General features: G+C 46.6%; 1 protein-coding gene across 7 annotated transcripts in view; it reads left to right on the top strand.

Annotated features, from left to right (window-relative positions):
* Positions 1–17,601, top strand: part of CD2AP (CD2 associated protein) — a 101,563-nt gene that overhangs the window by 19,913 nt on the left and 64,049 nt on the right. For 4 of the 7 annotated variants that reach the window (XM_077317442.1, XM_077317471.1, XM_077317452.1 and 1 more), the window contains exon 2: positions 16,057–16,217. The exons of 1 other annotated variant lie outside the window; for it this stretch is intronic. In XM_077317442.1, coding sequence (XP_077173557.1) covers positions 16,057–16,217 — 161 coding nt within the window. Of the gene's footprint in view, positions 1–16,056; positions 16,222–17,601 lie in introns of all 7 variants that reach the window. 2 more of the 7 variants (XM_077317480.1, XM_077317461.1) reach the window with 1 other exon arrangement.

The raw sequence follows: 17,601 nt of genomic DNA, 5'->3' as shown, positions 1-17,601 counted from the left end.
TCATGCAGTGTTCTGTAAAGCAGTGGTCCCCAACCTTTTTATCACTTGACAATTTTACTGAGGCCCGGACGGGGGGTAGTCTTTTGCCGAGGGATGTCGCTGCCGCCTGAGTCCCTGCTTCACTTGCTTTCCCGCCATCTGCTGGGGGGCGCTGCCTGCAGCAGCTGCACAGTGCCACACCAAGGGGGAGCCCCAGCCATGGTGGCCGCCAGAGAGCACCAAAGGTGAGCTGGCGGCAGAGTGGCAGGGCAGCAGCCAGGAATGAGGACAAGGAGGAGTCGCGGACCGGCACCTGTCCCCGGACCGGGGGTTGGGGACCACTGCTGTAAAGAACTTAAATGAGTAGCCATGTAGGTCTGAAGTAGCACAATAAAATCAAGAGTCCAGTAGCACCTTTAAGACCAACAAAGATTTATTCAAGGCATGAGCTTTCGAGTGCAAGCACTCTTCGTCTGACGAAGAGTGCTTGCACTCGAAAGCTAACGCCTTGAATAAATCTTTGTTGGTCTTAAAGGTGCTACTGGACTCTGATTTTACTGTAAATAACTTGTCTGTTTTGACAGCAAGGAGAAAAACAGAATGGTCAAAAGGGACCTTATCCTATGCCAAGGTTTTATGAAACCCTGGAGTTTCTTGATGGCTCTGGAAGGGTTTCCTGAATGGGTGGCAGTCAATTAATTTCAAAGATATTTTTTAAATGTGTTAAATATATATCGTGATATGACCATATATGGTCATGTTGACCCCCCCATGGCCAGTGGTGGGCCTGGAGGGGGTGGGAGGGGGCCTCAGTGGGCATGTACACAGCTATACGTCCCAACCATGTTCTGCATGATTCTGCCACTTCTTGGGTTTCTCAAATGCTGAAGAGTATTTCAGGGGTTTCTCAATGGCTAAAAAGCTGAGAACGGCTGTATTGCACAAATGATACTCGCTGGGAAGCCTTGCTTTTAAAAATCTTGAATGATTTGGAGTTGTACTGTTTCACTGGAAAAGCTGCAGCAGTCGCAGTGCCAGCCCCAGCGTGGCACAAGGACATGAGTGGGCTGCCAACCTGGTAACCTTTTTTAAAACACACACATTTCTCAATGATTCCATACAGTTTCCCCTTTCTGGCAAAGCTGATTCATGTTTCAGTAATAAAAAGAACAGAAAAGTGCTCGTTGGCTGTCCTGTAAACTTTTGCAGCCCAGAGGTTGGGCTTGATTGTCAATGTTGAAATAAGCGAAATTATAGAGAAGGGGCGTATAGAAGTTCTATTTCATTGCTCTCTGTCCCTTGAGGGAGGGAGTGACGTTACAGTTAAAATGCTGTTAGAAGATTTCTGTAATGCCTTTTCCCCCCCCGGCAAGTTAATGCTGGACTGTTGTAACGAACAAACAAACAGCCCCCAGTACTAATTCTGCTGAACTGAATCTTTCTGGTCAATGAAAGATTTTGCTAGCCATCATCTGGATGGCCCAGGCTCAAGCTGGTCTCATCAGCTCTCAGAAACCAAGCAGCGTCACCCGTATTTGGTCCTTGGATTCTTTTTATTTATTTTATTGCATTTATTTAGATTTTTATACCGCCCTTCCCTACAGCTCTGGGTGGCTTACATAAAACATTGTAGAACATTTACATAGAACAATATCAATATAACAGATAACCATAACATACCAACTAGAAGAGCATTCAACAAACAATAACATTGACAATCCCTAGGTAGGTTTGACCTCTTAGTCTGAGGGGGGGACCTGTAGATGCTTTGATTCAGTCAGCCTCAAGCTAATACTTGGTGGAGGAGCTCCCTTTTGCAGCCCTTGCAGAATTGTGGAAGTTCAGGCAGGGCCCTGATCTCTTTGGGGAGCTCATTCTACCAGGTGGGTGCCAGGCCTGAAAAGGCCCTGGCCCTTGTTGAGGTTTGCTGGCAGGGGCTCATGGGAATTGTAGTCCATGAACATCTGGAGGACCACAGGTTGACTACCCCTGCCTTTAAGGCCTTAAGCTTAATCCGGAATTCAACTGGGAGCCAGCTGAGTTCTTGGAGTACCTGATGGGGAGACCACCAAGGAAGTCCAGGGTTGCAGCGCAGAGGCAGGCTATGGCAAACCACCTCTGAACGTCTCTTGCCTCCAAAACTCTTTGAGGGGTTGCCTCAAGTCAGCTTTGTCTGGATGGCACTTTACACACCACGAGCTCGCTGTCAGGGACAATATTGGAAGCATGTCTACACTAGAGAAGAGCAGTACTAGTAGAAGCAGAGGTCACTGACGCCTGGCAGAGGATCCCTACAGTTCTTGTTTTGGGAAGGCGACTGTAAGCCGCTTTGAGCCTCCTTCGGGTAGGGAAAAGCGGCATATAAGAACCAACTCTTCTTCTTCTTCTTCTTCTTCTTCTTTTCCACAGTAGAACGGTGGCTGGTGTATCTGGAATAGCCGAAGAAAAGCAGTGCCCGATCAACAGCCACCTATTCACCCTTCTTCCTTGGGGCGGTTCCGGCCTTACAGAACCACCAGCCTGAGAAAGCCAGGAAGTCTCCGACACATCTGGCTTCCAACAGCATATGCAAAATAGAACTGGTCAGGAAGACATTTCTAAAAAGGGACTAGAGCTATAAACAGCCGGAAATAGTCCAGAAGGGTGCCTCTGTAATGGAATAGGATTATAGTCTACTGCTATGATTATTCTAAGTAGCATCTTGTTTTTTACTGCCTTAGCAGCCTCTCTCTCTGCATCTGCTATGATTATTCTAAGTAGCATCTTGTTTTTACTGCCTTAGTAGCCTCTCTCTCTGAATCTGCTATGATTATTCTAAATAGCATCTTGCTTTTGCTGCCTTGGTAGTGTCACTCTCCGCATCATTCATTCATTCATTCATTCATTCATTCATTCATTCATTCATTCATTCATTCATTCATTCATTCATTCATTCATTCATTCATTCATTCATTCATTCATTTGCATGACCGCTGCTCCCAGAGCTGGCTTGCGGCAGTTTACAATTTTGGTATACAATCCATACAATAAGAATAAAACCCCCATTAAAAACTTTCTAAGACTCAACCCATACTATGGAGAAATACCATTTGATTTATATCCCACACAAACCCAGTGGGTGGGCCAAGATGGCCGATGGAAATTGGGATGTTGTCACTGGGGACCTGTCGAGTCAGGCCAATCTAATACTGGCCCAGACCCTAAGGGGAGAGGGGAACCTGATCTCACTGCTTAGATTGTGTTCTATTCTAATTTTGTAAGCTCCACTGTGTTGTATTAGATGTATTGGATGTCTTATATAATTGCTTTGGGTAATTGTTCTTCCTCTGAGGGGGCGAGGACATCCTCTGGGTGATTTCCACCATTCTATCAGGGAGGCAGGACTTGTTCAAATTTTTCTTCCTGTTTGAGTCCAGGGAGACAGGCAGTAGGCAGCCCTTCCTTGAATTTTTCTATACTGTTTTAATTCTAATTTCTACTCTGTCTTTATTCTAATATTTAAAGACTGTCAGGAGACTATATTCAGTGATCCAAGGCAGCAGGAGAAAAAAACAAGGAGAGAAAAGCCATTTAGAGACAAACTTCATAACAGAGAAAGATGTTCATTAGAAGCCTTGTGGAGGTGGTGGACTCTCCAGGCAAGCAGAGCCACAATTTGGAAGACATTCTCCTGTTAGAGATGGAATTTATTTAATTTATTTATATCATTCAACTTCTGTCCTGCCACTCCCAGACAAGCTGGCTCATGGCAGCTCACAAACATAATAAAATATAAACCCCCATAAAATACAATATATAAAACACAGCATAACACATAAACCAGATAAAACAAGATAGATGGTGGTCACAATAACCCACAATATGCTCATTTTCTTCCATTCCGCTGTTCCTCTATACCCAGCTCTGCCCACCTGATGTAAATCTGGGGTGATGGTAGAACCCCAGGGGGAAGCCCCAATGATACTCCAATTAGAAGCCCCAATATTACTAGTGGAGACTGAAAGGCGGTGGGTGTGTCCTCCCTTCCCTGACCAATGAGGAGGCTTTCCAGTTGTCTGTGAATAGACGGAGAAGAGAGCGGGTGGCAAGAGAACCCTCTAGAAAGCGTGCCAAAAAAGACAGCGGCCATTTTGGTACTGTAGGAACCGCGGGAAGACAAAATGACCCTGCTGAGAGTTGTTTGGAGGAGGGAGACACAGTAAGCGCCTCTGGGCAAAAAGATACTTCTGATGACTTTTTACAAAAATGTCAGAGCTGAGTTAGAAGGCAAAAGGAGCCCTGGGCCCCACAAGGATATGGAGGGGTGTGTGTGCAGTAGATTTCCATCACTAAGCTCCAGTCTAGATAGTGAGCAATGGAATTGCCAGGAGAGATCCTAGAGAACAAAAGCAGCCCCAAAAAAGTGCTTATTATAGCCCTTCCAGGGATAGCACCCACTATGATGGGGAGGGATCCTCAAAAGGGGATACTGAATTTCTTTCAGATGAAGAAATTGTAGAGGAAATGGAAATTGCCAGAACAAAATAAATGTTTTTTTCAGCAATACTTATTGGGGAGATGTATGGCTGCATTAGATATTAAACAATCTGCAGTGGAATTGTTGCCGTTAGCAAAATCTGTGTCCATGGCAAGACAGAGCTACAGGTATGGCAATATTGCACATGTGAAGTCTGAAAAAAAAATACTTGGCATGTATGGTTTTTGCCTGCAGAATTGCATTTTGCCTGTGAATTATAATACTGTGACACCAGAAGAAGAATTTGTTTCTTTTTACTATCCAAAGGAGTCTCAAAGAGGCTTACAATCGCCTTCCCTTCCTCTCCCCACAACAGACACCCTGTGAGGCAGGTGAGGCTGAAAAAGCTCTGAGAGAACTGTGACTGGCCCAAGGTCACCCAGCTGGCTGCATGTGGAGGAGTGGAGCATCAAACCCCATTCTTCAGATTAGAGGAGACAACTCTTAACCATTTCAACACAACGTGTGTTGAATACTAGACCGAGGCTGGATGAATCCCAGGTGCCTGGTCACCATGGCTCCCAGAAATTTCCTGGTGGTGCTTAATACTTTCAGCAGTGATTTTGACAAACCTGGGTTTGTATTGGTCATGGACCATAACAATAAACTGACTGACTGAGAAACTGTGAAGTGCTTAAAGTTTTTTTGTTGCAATAATTAGAAAATTATATACAGCCTTAAAGGTTAAAAAATCAGTCTGTCTTCTGAAATTTTTTAATTGGTTCCTAGAACTTAAGAAGATTTGTCCAGGTCTCTACTAGACTGCATCCGGTATGGAGCAATATAGAAGGCAGGCTTGGAAGAATCCTTTTAACTGTGGTAGGGACTTGTTGGATGATTTGCTAATAAGCCGAAGACATTTCGACTTTAAGAAAAGGGCAGTTCAGAAATTCAGGTAACTGCATTTGGGGACACTTAAATTAGAGCTTTCCCTCTAGTATTGTATTGCTTACTGTGCTGCTTGATAAACTTGGAACTAGGGATAAAACAAAAGTTCATTTATTGCGTTGCATTCTAGATCTTAACCATATGAAATTACTAGTACTTCAGGAGTTTAGATCTAGTATATAGATGGTAGTTATATTTGGCCAGAGCACAGTTCTGGAAATACAACCTTTTGCTTATCTCGCTGTCTCTCTCTCAAAGTGGCTCTGCATCAAGTAAAAGTTTCCTAAGAGGTGATGATGAAAGATAGCCATTCAGTCGAGTCTGACTCTTGGCAATCCTATGGCTCAACTGTTGCCACATTTTTCAATCTTGCACTGCTTCTTTTAGTTGTGTAATGTTCTGGCCCATGTCCACTTTGATCATATCTAACCGTTGTGTTCTTTGTCGGCGTGGTTTCCTTTTACCCCTGACCGTTCCTAGCATAATTCCTCTCTCCATTGAGCTCTCGATCGCATGGTATGGCCGAAGTCAGTGAGCCGGAGTTTGGTGATTTTTGCCTACTTGATGCAGACTTACTTAATTTTTTCTAGTTTGCGGTACAAATAGACGTTTACATATAAGATTTTGGCACTATATTTGCTTGCCTCTTTAGAGATTGAAAGCTAAAAGGCTATAAGACTTTTAGGCAGAAGTCTTTTATTTTATTTTTTGGGCTGCTTCTTCTTTCTTAAAAAAAAAAAAAAAGACAACGACAGCCTGGCAGTGAAACAGGAAATGCTGGTATAAGCAGAAAATTCTTATGGTGGCGTGGGTGACAATATATCAAGCAGTTTATAGCTTGGGAAGAGGAAAAGTGGCAGACATTCAAAAATAGCCAATGTTAACTTCTAGCTATTGAACGTAGCTTAAAAATTTTCCCCAAAACTTGCATGCTGGGATCTGGTAGTTCAACCGTACTGTGTTGCAAAGGCGAGAGAGAGCCAACTGTTTTGGCCCAAGGGCTGGGGGAATTATTGCCTACCTTATTCTATTTTCTATTGCTATCTTTTAAGATGTTTTAATGGATGTTTCTGTATCATATTATGCTGGTCTATGACCGTAATAAAACTAACTAACTATTGCCTACCTGTGAAGACACTCGTGTGCCGGCAAACAAAGTGTCCAAGAAGTGCTCAAAATGGTCATGGGAGCAAGCCAGGCCCTGGTGGTGCTGCTAGCCATCTCTGGGATTTACCTTGGTTTTTAGATGGTTGGCTGTGCAGGTTTGGGAGGCGATGCTGGGCATGAGCCCTACCAGTTGCCTTGGCCTGCTCTGCTGCTCCTAGCAGGGCTTCGAGTGCCTCAGGTGTGTGGGCAGAGCTCTGACCCCGGCCGGCAGACCAAATGGCCTGGTGTGCTGCTGTGTTTGCACGCAGGCAGGCTGGGTGTTGCCCAGCCCCGGGATAAAGAGTGGAATATCTTAACTGCTAAAGCTCTGTTTTATGGACTTGCATCTGGATACCGTGACTCAAAAGACTTATTCTGACTCCCAAGTAATTGTGCGCAGGGTTGTAAACATGTTTACTATAGAATGGTTTCAAACATTCTGATTCAGGGGTGGGTTTAAATGAAACGATTGAGGCGGGCAGCTGCATTGGTCTGGAGCTGCACGAAAAAAGTGGACGATTCCAAAATTGTACCAAAGGAGAAACAGAATCTATCCAGTGGCTTAATTAAGTATAAGAAGATAAAAAGTCTCTTATGTCATTTATTTAGACTTTGACTCTGCCAAAACGGTCTCTAGATTCATTTGTTTTCCGTTTTCAGTCTGGCTTTCGTCAGTGGCAATGAGTCCGTCCTTGTTAATGTTTGAATATAATGAGGCAAATGCTCCTGTATAATGGAGAGTCAAGGCTATTGGTCTGGAGCAGCAGAACAAAGCTTGAGTCTGGTGGCCCCTTGAAGGCCAAGAAAGTTTTATTCTGGGTATAAGCTTTTGAGAGCTTATCCCCAGAATTACACTTCGGTTGGTCTTATTTATTTATTACATGTATTACCTGCTGCTCCCAAGCAACTGGCTCGTGGCGGGTTACAGCATAAAACCCCACTTTAAAAACCATATTTTCGAATAATAAAACAGCCCAGCAGCGGGGGGAAAAAATCCCTCCCCTCCCCCCTGAATCCCCGCTAAGCAGACTTCCAGCATCTGGCATTGTGTGGTACTGATGTAGGTGGGGGTGGCCGATGTTCCGGCTATTTCGAGGAGGGGCCATGGTCCTTCTTGCCTTGGCCTCAACCGTTACTGGATCTGTGGGACCCAGCCAGCTACTGCCTGGTCTCTCATCTTGCGTTTTCTGGTAAGGTGGTTAAAAGGGCTGCTGCGGACCAGCTCCTGGAATTCTTGATGCTAGATCCATACCTGTCAGGTTTCTGACCTAGCCATGGGGTGGTGACAGGGCTGGCCACCTTGATGGATGATCTCATGGTCGACCACGAGTTGCTAGCTCACTGCCTTGCCGGGGCCAGGATTCAGGGGACAGTAATTCAACAGTTGCTCTCCTTTCTCTGGAACCAGACACAAAGGGTAGCGGTGGGGAAGGAGTTCTCATGATCTTTCCATCCCTTCTTTGGGGTTCCACGGTGGGAGGTGATCCTTTCCCCCACTTGTTTAACATCTACATGTTCCCTCTAGCCCAGTTGATCCAGAGTCCCGGGCTGGGTTGTCACCAATATGCAGATAACACCCAGCTTTTTCTTGTCATGTATGGCTACCCGGACTCCCCTCCCCCCATATGCATTCACCAGATGTTTGGAAGAAGTGGCTGGATGGCTGGAGCAGAGTTGTCTGAAACTCAGTCCCTCCAATATGGAGGTCCTCTGACTTGGTGGAAAGGGGACAGATTAGGCATTGTGCCTTAGCTGGGTGGCAACTCTCTCACATCACAAGGAACCTGGTGATTATTCTGGATTTTTCCTTGTTTATGGAGGCCTAGCTCACAGGGGTAGCCCGCTTGGCATTCTGCCACTTTCACCAGCCACAGCTACTAGAGCCCCACCTGTCTTCAGACCACTTGGCTACAGTCATCCATGCGACGGTCACTTCCAGAGTGGACTTCTGTAAATCTTGCTACGCAGGCCTACCCTTGTCCTTGACTCGGAAATTGCAGCTGGTACAAAATTCAGCTGCTAGGGTCCTCACAGGAACATCTTGGAGGGCCCATATCCAGACTGTGCTGAGGTAGCTGCATTGGTTGCCGGTTGTGGCCTGGATCAAGTTCAAGGTTTTGGTGTTAACCTTTAAGGCCATCTGCAGCCAGGACCCCACATATCTGAGGGACCGCCTGCCTCCTTATGCGCCCCCTCAGGGCACACCATTCTGCGGGTGCAAATTTTCTGGAGATCCCTGGCCCCAAAGGGCCTCTGGCCTCTGTCTGGACCAGGGCCTTTTCAATCCTGACCCTAACCTGGTGGAAAGACCTCCCGGGAGAGCTGAGGGCCCTGATGGAGCTTGTGCAGTTCTGCAGGGCCTGTAATATGGAGCTTTTCTGCCAGGTCTTTGGTTGAGGCTAGGGCAGTTAAGAATCAACAAGAGAATGGGGTCATCACATTGCTCCCTACTAGCCCCCCCCCAAGGCAATGAGAGAATGGGGTACCCCCAATCTCCCAAATAGCCTCCCCAAATCGAGAGAATGGGGTTATCACATTACTTCCTTTTAGGCCCCCTATTAGGCGCTTGTACACCTTCTGTCGAACAGGGGAGGGGAGGGGAGTACACTATTCCACTGTCAGGTGTGGGGGTTTTATGGTTATGTTTTACAGGGAGGGGTTTTATTGTGGGGTTTTATAACTTGGTTACTGGCCACGAGCCAGTTATGGGAGTGGTGGGATATAAATCAAATTATTAAAAAAATAAAAAGTAAAATCCCTCCACGCAAAGAGGGAAAGTCCAATGATATGCCCAATCCATGAACAACTCCTGTGGCGCCTGAATTTTCCTCCCAGGAGCTGGATTAAAGTAAAACCTCCGTAAATCCGAGTAATCGGAGAACTGCAAAGCGATCATGTACTCTCAGCAGAACCAACTTTACAGGGATAAAATGGATGGGAGGGGAGCCCTGTAAGCTGCTTTAGGTCCCCATTGGGAAGAGTGGTGAGGCATAAATGAAGCAAATATTTGTGAATTCTTCCTGGTCTAACCTGTACGGAGCAAAAGCTGGCTTTAAAACGTTATTAATAAATAAAATAGATATCACAACAGTCGGACTTGTTAGATTTCAAGTCTACTTGACTTGAACTGTCAAGTAGAACTGATTATGTCCCTCTCAGCAGCCATGATGGAGCCCACACAAATAATTTTGTAGCCCCCCCCCCCACACACACGTGCCTTCCTTGTGAGTGATGCTCGCTCCCCTCATGTCCATTGTTGGCAGTGGGTTCCAGTGTCCCTGTTCAGACTTTGACCCATTTTGCACGTGTTTTAGTCAAAACAGGAAAATCTTCCTTGAAAGTGCATTATCCAACATGCGTGGAATGGGCCACTGCTGGGAATGAAGAAGTGGATATTCATTTTCAGTGAATGAGGAAAGGAAATTTCATAGAATAAAATCATAGAATCATAGAGTTGGAAGGAGCCTACAGGGTCATCTAGTCCAACCCCCTGCACAATGCAGGAACTCACAACTACCTGCCTACCCACAGTGACCCCAGTATCTTACCCAAATGATTTCTCTCCCCTCCCCCCCCCTGAAAAAAAATCTAGCCTGGCCTGAAGGAAATTCACCTACTATCCCTCAGCAGCAATTAGCAATTCTCTCGATATGCAAGGAAAAGGCTACAAGAGACAAACCCTGGCACATCCCTTCCTGCCCATCCACTCACAATCTGCTTGAAGTTCATAAAATCAGCATTTCTGTCAATGACTAGGCAGTAGCACAAGCAGCTGGGCAGGGAGAAGGAGAAAGTGACAGCTCAGGAGCTACTGGTGAGTGTTCCTTGCTTTCTTACATTGTGTGAGGATATGTAGGTGGGGGCTGTTTGAGTGTTATTTGTTTGTTCTTTGCCTGGGTGGTGGGGAACTGCATTAGCTAATTTGCATTACTTGGCAGTTTTACCTGGGGCTGACTGCTATCTCCACCCTCTGCTGGGTGGGCCTTTGTGCTATAAAAGGCTCTTGCTCACCTGAGATGCACACCAAACTACAAAAGTTAAAGGACTTTGGGCTTGTGGATCAAGCTAGAAGGTTCTGTAAGTGTTCCAGAGTTTGCAGAAGGTCTGCTTCTTCCCGCAATGGATCGAAGCGGCATAGCTGGTGATGGACCTGAGACGGTGACTTGCACTGTGGCATGTTTGTATTTTTAACTCAGAATAACTTTGAATACACATGCACCAAGTGCAAGTTAGTAGCGCTCTTGGAAGAGAAGGTACAGAAGCTAGAAGTGGAGCAATATTTGGAGGGCAATTGGGAGAGGTGGAAAAGGTGTCTCGCCAACTAGAGGAGAACCCAATACAAGAGGGCAGCAGATGGAAGAATGTTGACCAGAGGTGTCAAAAGATAAGGAGATATTCTGCCTCTCTGATAGATATCCTTTCCAGGATCTGCCTGCCCCAATCCCCCACAAAGCTCAGAAGATGTTTCACAGGCCCCTGATTCTGGACCATAGGAACAAGGGCTATTCCCCAAACACCCTGAAGCTCAGAAGATGTTTCATAGGCCTCTGACTCTGGACCACAGGAACAAGGGCTATTCCTCTAACTCTCCCGAAGCTCAGAAGATTTTTGACAGCCCCCTATAGATCAGAGGACTACTTCATCTTGTTGGTAATTGGGGATTCCCCATTGAGACAAGTAGAAGCCAGAGTATGTCAACTCGACTTGTAGTCTTGAGAGGTATGCTGTCTACCTGGCATAAGAATCAAGGATGTCACGTAAAGGGTGGAAAGACTTGTAAAGCCCAAGGACAGACATTCCTTCCTGCTCATTCATGTGGGAACAAATGATACTGTCCAGTGCAGTGTGGAGCATATGAAGTGAGACTATGTGGCCTTGGGGGGGAAAGGTGGAGGACTTGGGAGCACAGGTTGTATTTTCATCAGTACTTCCTGTTAATGGCCAAGGCTTAGGCAGAGAAAGAAAAATAATGCAGATAAATCTGGCTATATCATTGGTGACATTGGGAAAGTTTTGGGCTTTTGGACCATGGATCATAGTCCCATGATGAGGCTCTTCTATTAGAGGATAGTTTGCGCCTCACAACAATGGGAAAAAATGTCTCTGCGAAGAGTCTTGTAGGCCTGGTGAGGAGGGCTTTAAACTAAGTCCAAAGGGGGAGCGAGACATACATTCAAAGCCTAGTTTGAGGAAGGTAACTGTAGATGGGAAGACTGCAGATTTAAAGGGAATGGCACATATGCAGGGAACTGTTAACTTACAGGATAGTTCAAAAACCAAAATCCTGGAGTATGGGAAACAAGCAGGAAGAACGAGAAGTCCTCATAAAGAAAGGGGACTATGATCTAATAGGCATTACAGAAACCTGGAGGGATAACGAATAATAGGATTGAAGGGTACAACTTATTTAAAAGGGAAGGCAAATAAAGAAGGGGGAGGATTGCACTATATGTTAAGAATATATATACTTGTGAGGAAATATATGTGTCTGAGCGTGCGTTCAGCTGAGAGTCTTTGGGTAAAAATAAAAGGAGTAGGAAATTGGTCCGTCAAAGTCAGTATTGTCTTCTCAAACCGGCTGTGGCTCTCCAAGTTCTCACTCAGAGGTCTTTTCACCTGAGGTACTAGCGACTTATTTTTAACAAGATCAAAGTGGAGCAAAAAGGTGGTGGCTTGGTGGCAGAGCATCTGCTTGGCATGTACAACTACAGTTTGGCCACCTATGGTCTAGAGCAGTGGTTCCCAACCTATTTATCACCGAGGACCACTCAACGTTTGACACTCAATGCTTGACTACCCCCAGGGGGGACGTAGTTTACTCCTCTACTCTCAACCACTGCCCTAATGCTCTCTGATCACTATGGTAATGTTTAAGCATCCCTTCAAAATAAGATACAGACACGCCACAACAATGAACATAAGGAACATTTTATTTTCATGGAAATTTTAACTCATGACAATGACAAATCAATGGGAACCCTGAGCTTGTTTCTCTGCAACGAGATAGTCCCATCTGGGAGTGATGGGAGACAATGACACCCGAAGTGTGTTGTAAAGGGCCGGGGGGGGGGATGAAGTAAAGGGCTGGGGGGGGGAGAGAAGGCGTCCTTTGCGGCCCACCTCCAATTAGTCCAAGGACCACATGTGGTCCACAGCCCACAGGTTGGGGATCGCTAGTCTAGAGACATATCTTTCTTCAGAAAATGAAAGTTGGGATTTTGGAGATCCCGGTACACGTATTGGTAGAATGTTTTAATGATATAACTTTTTTTTCTAGTATTGGATTTGTTTTTAAAGTATATAAAAATAAAAAGCCACCCAGAGGCGGAGGTAGGGTGGGGTGGCCAGGATGCGGGGAAATGGTTGCCTTATGCGGGTGGGGAGATCTGAATTTTTCCATCCACACAGTAGCCATCCAGGTTCTATTGTGACCTTTCCCAAAACTTCACAGAAAACCAGGTTCAGGGTGAAGGTTGGAGAAACAAGATAGTGAAACCTCACAAGGTGTACAGACCCAAAATAGAGTCCAATAGCCCCTTGAAGACCAACAAAGATTTATTCAAGACGTGAGATTTTGAGTGCTCCCAGGGGTAGTCAAACTGCGTCCCTCCACATGTCTGTGGACTACAATTCCTATGAGCCCCTGCCAGCATTCGCTGGCAGGGGCTCATGGGAATTATAGTCCACGAACATCTGGAGGGACGCAGTTTGACTACCCCAGGCTCACGCCTTGAATAAATCTTTGTTGGTCTTCAAGGGGCTATTGGACTCTAATTTTGTTGTGCTACTTCAGACCAACACAGCTACCTACTTGAAGGTGTGCAGACGTATCACTGTGGGGAACCGGGGGGGGGGGATTTCCCCCAAAGCATTGAACCTGGGGCAGATAATCTGTGCGGAAATGGCTTAAGACTCCTGTATTTGTGTGGATTTTGTCTTTGGATGCTTTTCGCCGTGGCTCAGGACGCTGCAGTTAATCCCCCCATGACATATGGGAGCAATGGGCGGAAACTGCATGGAGCAGAATTAATGGAGCGTGAAGTACAGAGCATGGCCAGAGAGACACGATGATATTCAAAGAGGATGAGGGTGTTCTTAGGAACGACCAAATATTTGGCAGTTTGGATAACAAGTGATATCTTTAACCAGTGCTCCACGTAATTTGAAGAGTGAGGGCATCTTAATCGATCAGTGGTTTGTGTTTGTGTTTGTGTGTATGTGTGTGCACGTGTGTGTGCTCGTGTGGAGTTAAAAGGAAACTTTGGCAGTGGTTTATTTGACGAGAGAGGAGGAGGCTATTTGAAATTGCATCTTCATGTGCAGATCTGTAATCTGGTAGAGCTAAGTGAGAGAGTCATCAGAAACGTACAAAGCTGCCTATTACTGAATTGGACCCTGGTCCTGTTAAAGTCAGCCCAGCCTTTCGCAAACTTTTTACCGGTGAGAAAGCCCTGAAACATTCTTCAGTCTTCGAGAAACCCCAGAAATAGCACGATCGTGCAGAAAACGGTTGGAAGCTGAGCTATGTCCACCCCCACCTGGGGCCCCTCCCCTTCCCACCCCCTCCAGACTCATCATTGGCCTTTTGGGAGGGGAAGATTTGACATGACCCATATATGGTCATGTCACCTGATGAATGTTTAACAGATTTTAAATATATATAAAAACTGAATTAACTCCCACCCCTTCAGGAAACCTTTCCAGGGCCTTCAAGAAACCCCTGGGTTTCACAAAACCCTGGTTGAGAAAGCCTGGTCTACTCAGATTGGCTGCGGCTCTCCAGGCCTTCAGGCAAGCAGTGTTTCACCTTATCCACTATTACTACCTGAACCTTTTACCCGTAGTGGCGGGAACCTTCTGCGTGCCAAATGGATGCTCCCCCACGGCCCCTCCCCAAACAGATATCGCCTGCCTGAATTTCTTTTCCGTGCTGTCAGTGCCTGCCCCCTGCCTTGGTTGCTCCTGGGAGAAGGACCAGTTCAGCAGTGCTATGCTTAAATGGGCTCAAATGCATACTTGGGGATAGTTTCTAGTCCCTGAAGCAAAGAACAGCAGGCACATGGCAAAGGAGAGGTCATGTGCATCCTCCTCCTCATCCTTCTCCTCCTCCGGAGAGAGATTCCTTCTTGTTGTCCATTCTCCAACAGGTGCAAAGGGAATCTTCAGAGGTGTTTCCTTGTTTCTGCCCAGGATTGACCACCTGAGCCTTTCTCTGACCTTTCTCACCTCTTTGCCCTTTGAGAGCCAGAGTGGCTAAAGAGTGGAGGAGTCTAACCTGGAAAACCAAGTTTGATGCTCCACGCTTCCACATGCAGCCAGCGGTGTGGCCTTGGCACAGTTGCTTTAGAGCTGTTCTCACAAAGCAGTTATCTTAGAGCTCTCGCGGCATCACCTACCTGGCAGGGTGTCTGTTGTGGGGAGAGGAAGGGAAAGATGTGTTATCCATCCATCCATCCATCCATCCATCCATCCATCCATCCATCCATCCATCCATCCATCCATCCATCCATCCCACTGCTCTCAGGAACGAGAGTTACATACCAGTTACATTACATCAGTTACGTTATATTACATTACAACAGTTACATAAAAACCCTTATTAACTCCCCTGTTAAAACCCCATACGACACCAAACACGTGATTGGCGGCAGTATCCCCCCACCCCTCACCCAGCCTGTCCAGACAACTCTCCGCCTCAGGGTATGGGGTTCGCCTGGTGTTCTAGCGCAGCCTGAGGAGGGGCCCCTGATCGTCCTGGCACTGGCCTCAACCAAAGATCTGGTGGAAGAGCTCCATTTTACAGGCCCTGTGGAACTTTGACGGCTCTCCCAGGAGCTTATTACACTAGGTCACAGCCAGGACCAAAATGGCCCTGACCCTGGTCGAGGCCCAATGTACTTTCCTTGGGCTGGGGATCTCCAGCAGATTAGCACCCACAGAGCGAAGGGGGGCATAAGGAGACAAGTAGTCCCTCAGATGGGGTGGGGGGTCCCAAGCCACGGATGGCCGTAAAGGTTAAAACCAAAACCTTGAACTTGATCTGGACTACAACCAAGCTACAACCAATGCAGGTGTCTCTGCACCAGCTGGATACGGGCCCTCCAACCAATCAAAGGGCAGGTAGGGTGCTAGTAGCCTTGCCTGGTGAAGATGATAAAATGCTGTGGGGGCTACTCTTGTGACCTGGGCCTCCATCGATAGGGAGGTGTCCAGGATCACTCCAAAATTCCTGTAAACGTTTGGGTATAAAAGCAAGGCACAAAAAAAACAGCTTTTCTCCTCCTCTTCCTCGCCTCCCTCTCTCCACCTGATTCTTAAGTGTGTTGGGAAGGTAAATTGCAGTCAGGGGGAGTTTCAAGCAAGTGAGCTTGAAATTGCAGCCTTGGTCCAGAAGACCCTTGCTCACTTTCTATGTATACTTTGCGCTAAAAAACAAAACACCTAAATTGCAAAAGTGTAGGCTTTGTGTTTCTACACGCCTGGATTATCTACTGACCTAATTCTTTCCCCCCCTCCTCTTGTCCTAGTTGAGTATATTGTGGAGTATGATTACGATGCCGTGCATGACGATGAGCTGACCATTCGAGTGGGGGAAATCCTGAGGAATGTGAGGAAATTAGAAGAGGAAGGATGGCTGGAAGGAGAGCTGAATGGGAAACGGGGCATGTTCCCCGACAACTTCGTTAAGGCAAGTACTTCACGCTCACCTCCATTCTATACCTATAGCTGCGGCGTAACGTTTCAGCGTTCAGTTCAAACTACTGATTCTAATTTAGCCGGGAGACCAGAAATTTCTTGAATCCCTGTGGCCCCTGTGGGCATGGCCGCGGTCCCTCGGGTCGTTTGGAGGGTGGGAGGACCTACCAGGCTGGGCAAGGGCCGGGACTCTGGGTTCCCCCTACTACACTGAAGAACTCACAAGATACAGAGAAGTGGTCCAGCCTCCAGTTTATTAAGCAGTTCACATTCACTGAGCACCCAGTATCATGGTTCTCCTCCTCCAGTAGACTTTCCATCTGCCCACCCTTCTCTATTCCCCCCAGGCTGTTTGTGTCCACTGCCTATGGTGCTGGCCCCCACATCTGAGCCCCCCTCCTGGCCCGCCTCCACACCCTCCTTAATTCTAAAGGCTTACCCTACCTACGCACAGCCTTCTGCCACCAGCAAGCTCCATCCTATGATATGAGTTATCAGGGCAGGCCATCCCCATTAATGGTGTTTGCAGCTTGAGCTTCTAGAGCAGGGGTAGTCAAACTGCGGCCCTCCAGATGTCCATGGACTACAATTCCCAGAAGCCCCTGCCAGCATTCGCTGGCAGGGGCTTCTGAGAATTGTGGTCCATGGACATCTGGAGGGCCGCAGTTTGACTACCCCTGTTCTAGAGCCTGCCCCAGGGCCTTGTACAGCGAGTTTTAACTTCGTGTTCCAGCAGCCTTTTCTGGATGGTCAGGAACGTTTTTTGATTTCTTTTTTCACCGCACCATCTGAGCAGACTCTGATCATGGCGACAGAGTTGTACCAAATAAGTTAGAAGAGATGTGTGCAAGTACAGCTGTATGTGGTTGGTTGGTTGGTTATTTATATTTTGATTTATATGCCGCCCTTCTCCAGATGGCCCCGGGGCGGCATACAGCAGTCAATAAAAATCCATGCAGAATTAAAGTTAAAATGCAGTAGACCCTGTGAAACCTCACTCCAACGCTCCTGCATATGGCTGTTAAGATACCCAATTACTGTCCAGTGGAGGATAATGGGGGTTGGCTGGGAGACCCACTGGATGGTCACGGTGTTCCGTGGACTCAGCGAAATGCCTGGTGGAACAGAGCTCCCATACAAGCTCTCCGGAACCTGTTTGAAATATTTGTTCAAGAACGAAATGGATAGTGGCAAGATACTGTACCTGTGGTACACGCAAGGACTTGTTTGCGTTTTGTCATCTGTTCGATTTTGTTGTTTGTTATGCAGGAGCTGTTTGGAATCTGGGTTACTGTCACTAAAACATTTTTGTACCCCACTTTTAGGGCTATACATTATTGCGTATAGATATTTAGAATATAAATATTGTAGTATTT

This window comes from Paroedura picta, chromosome 1 (assembly GCF_049243985.1).
Source record: "Paroedura picta isolate Pp20150507F chromosome 1, Ppicta_v3.0, whole genome shotgun sequence".
Classification (NCBI taxonomy): domain Eukaryota; kingdom Metazoa; phylum Chordata; class Lepidosauria; order Squamata; family Gekkonidae; genus Paroedura; species Paroedura picta.
This window is presented reverse-complemented; position numbering and strand designations above follow the sequence as displayed.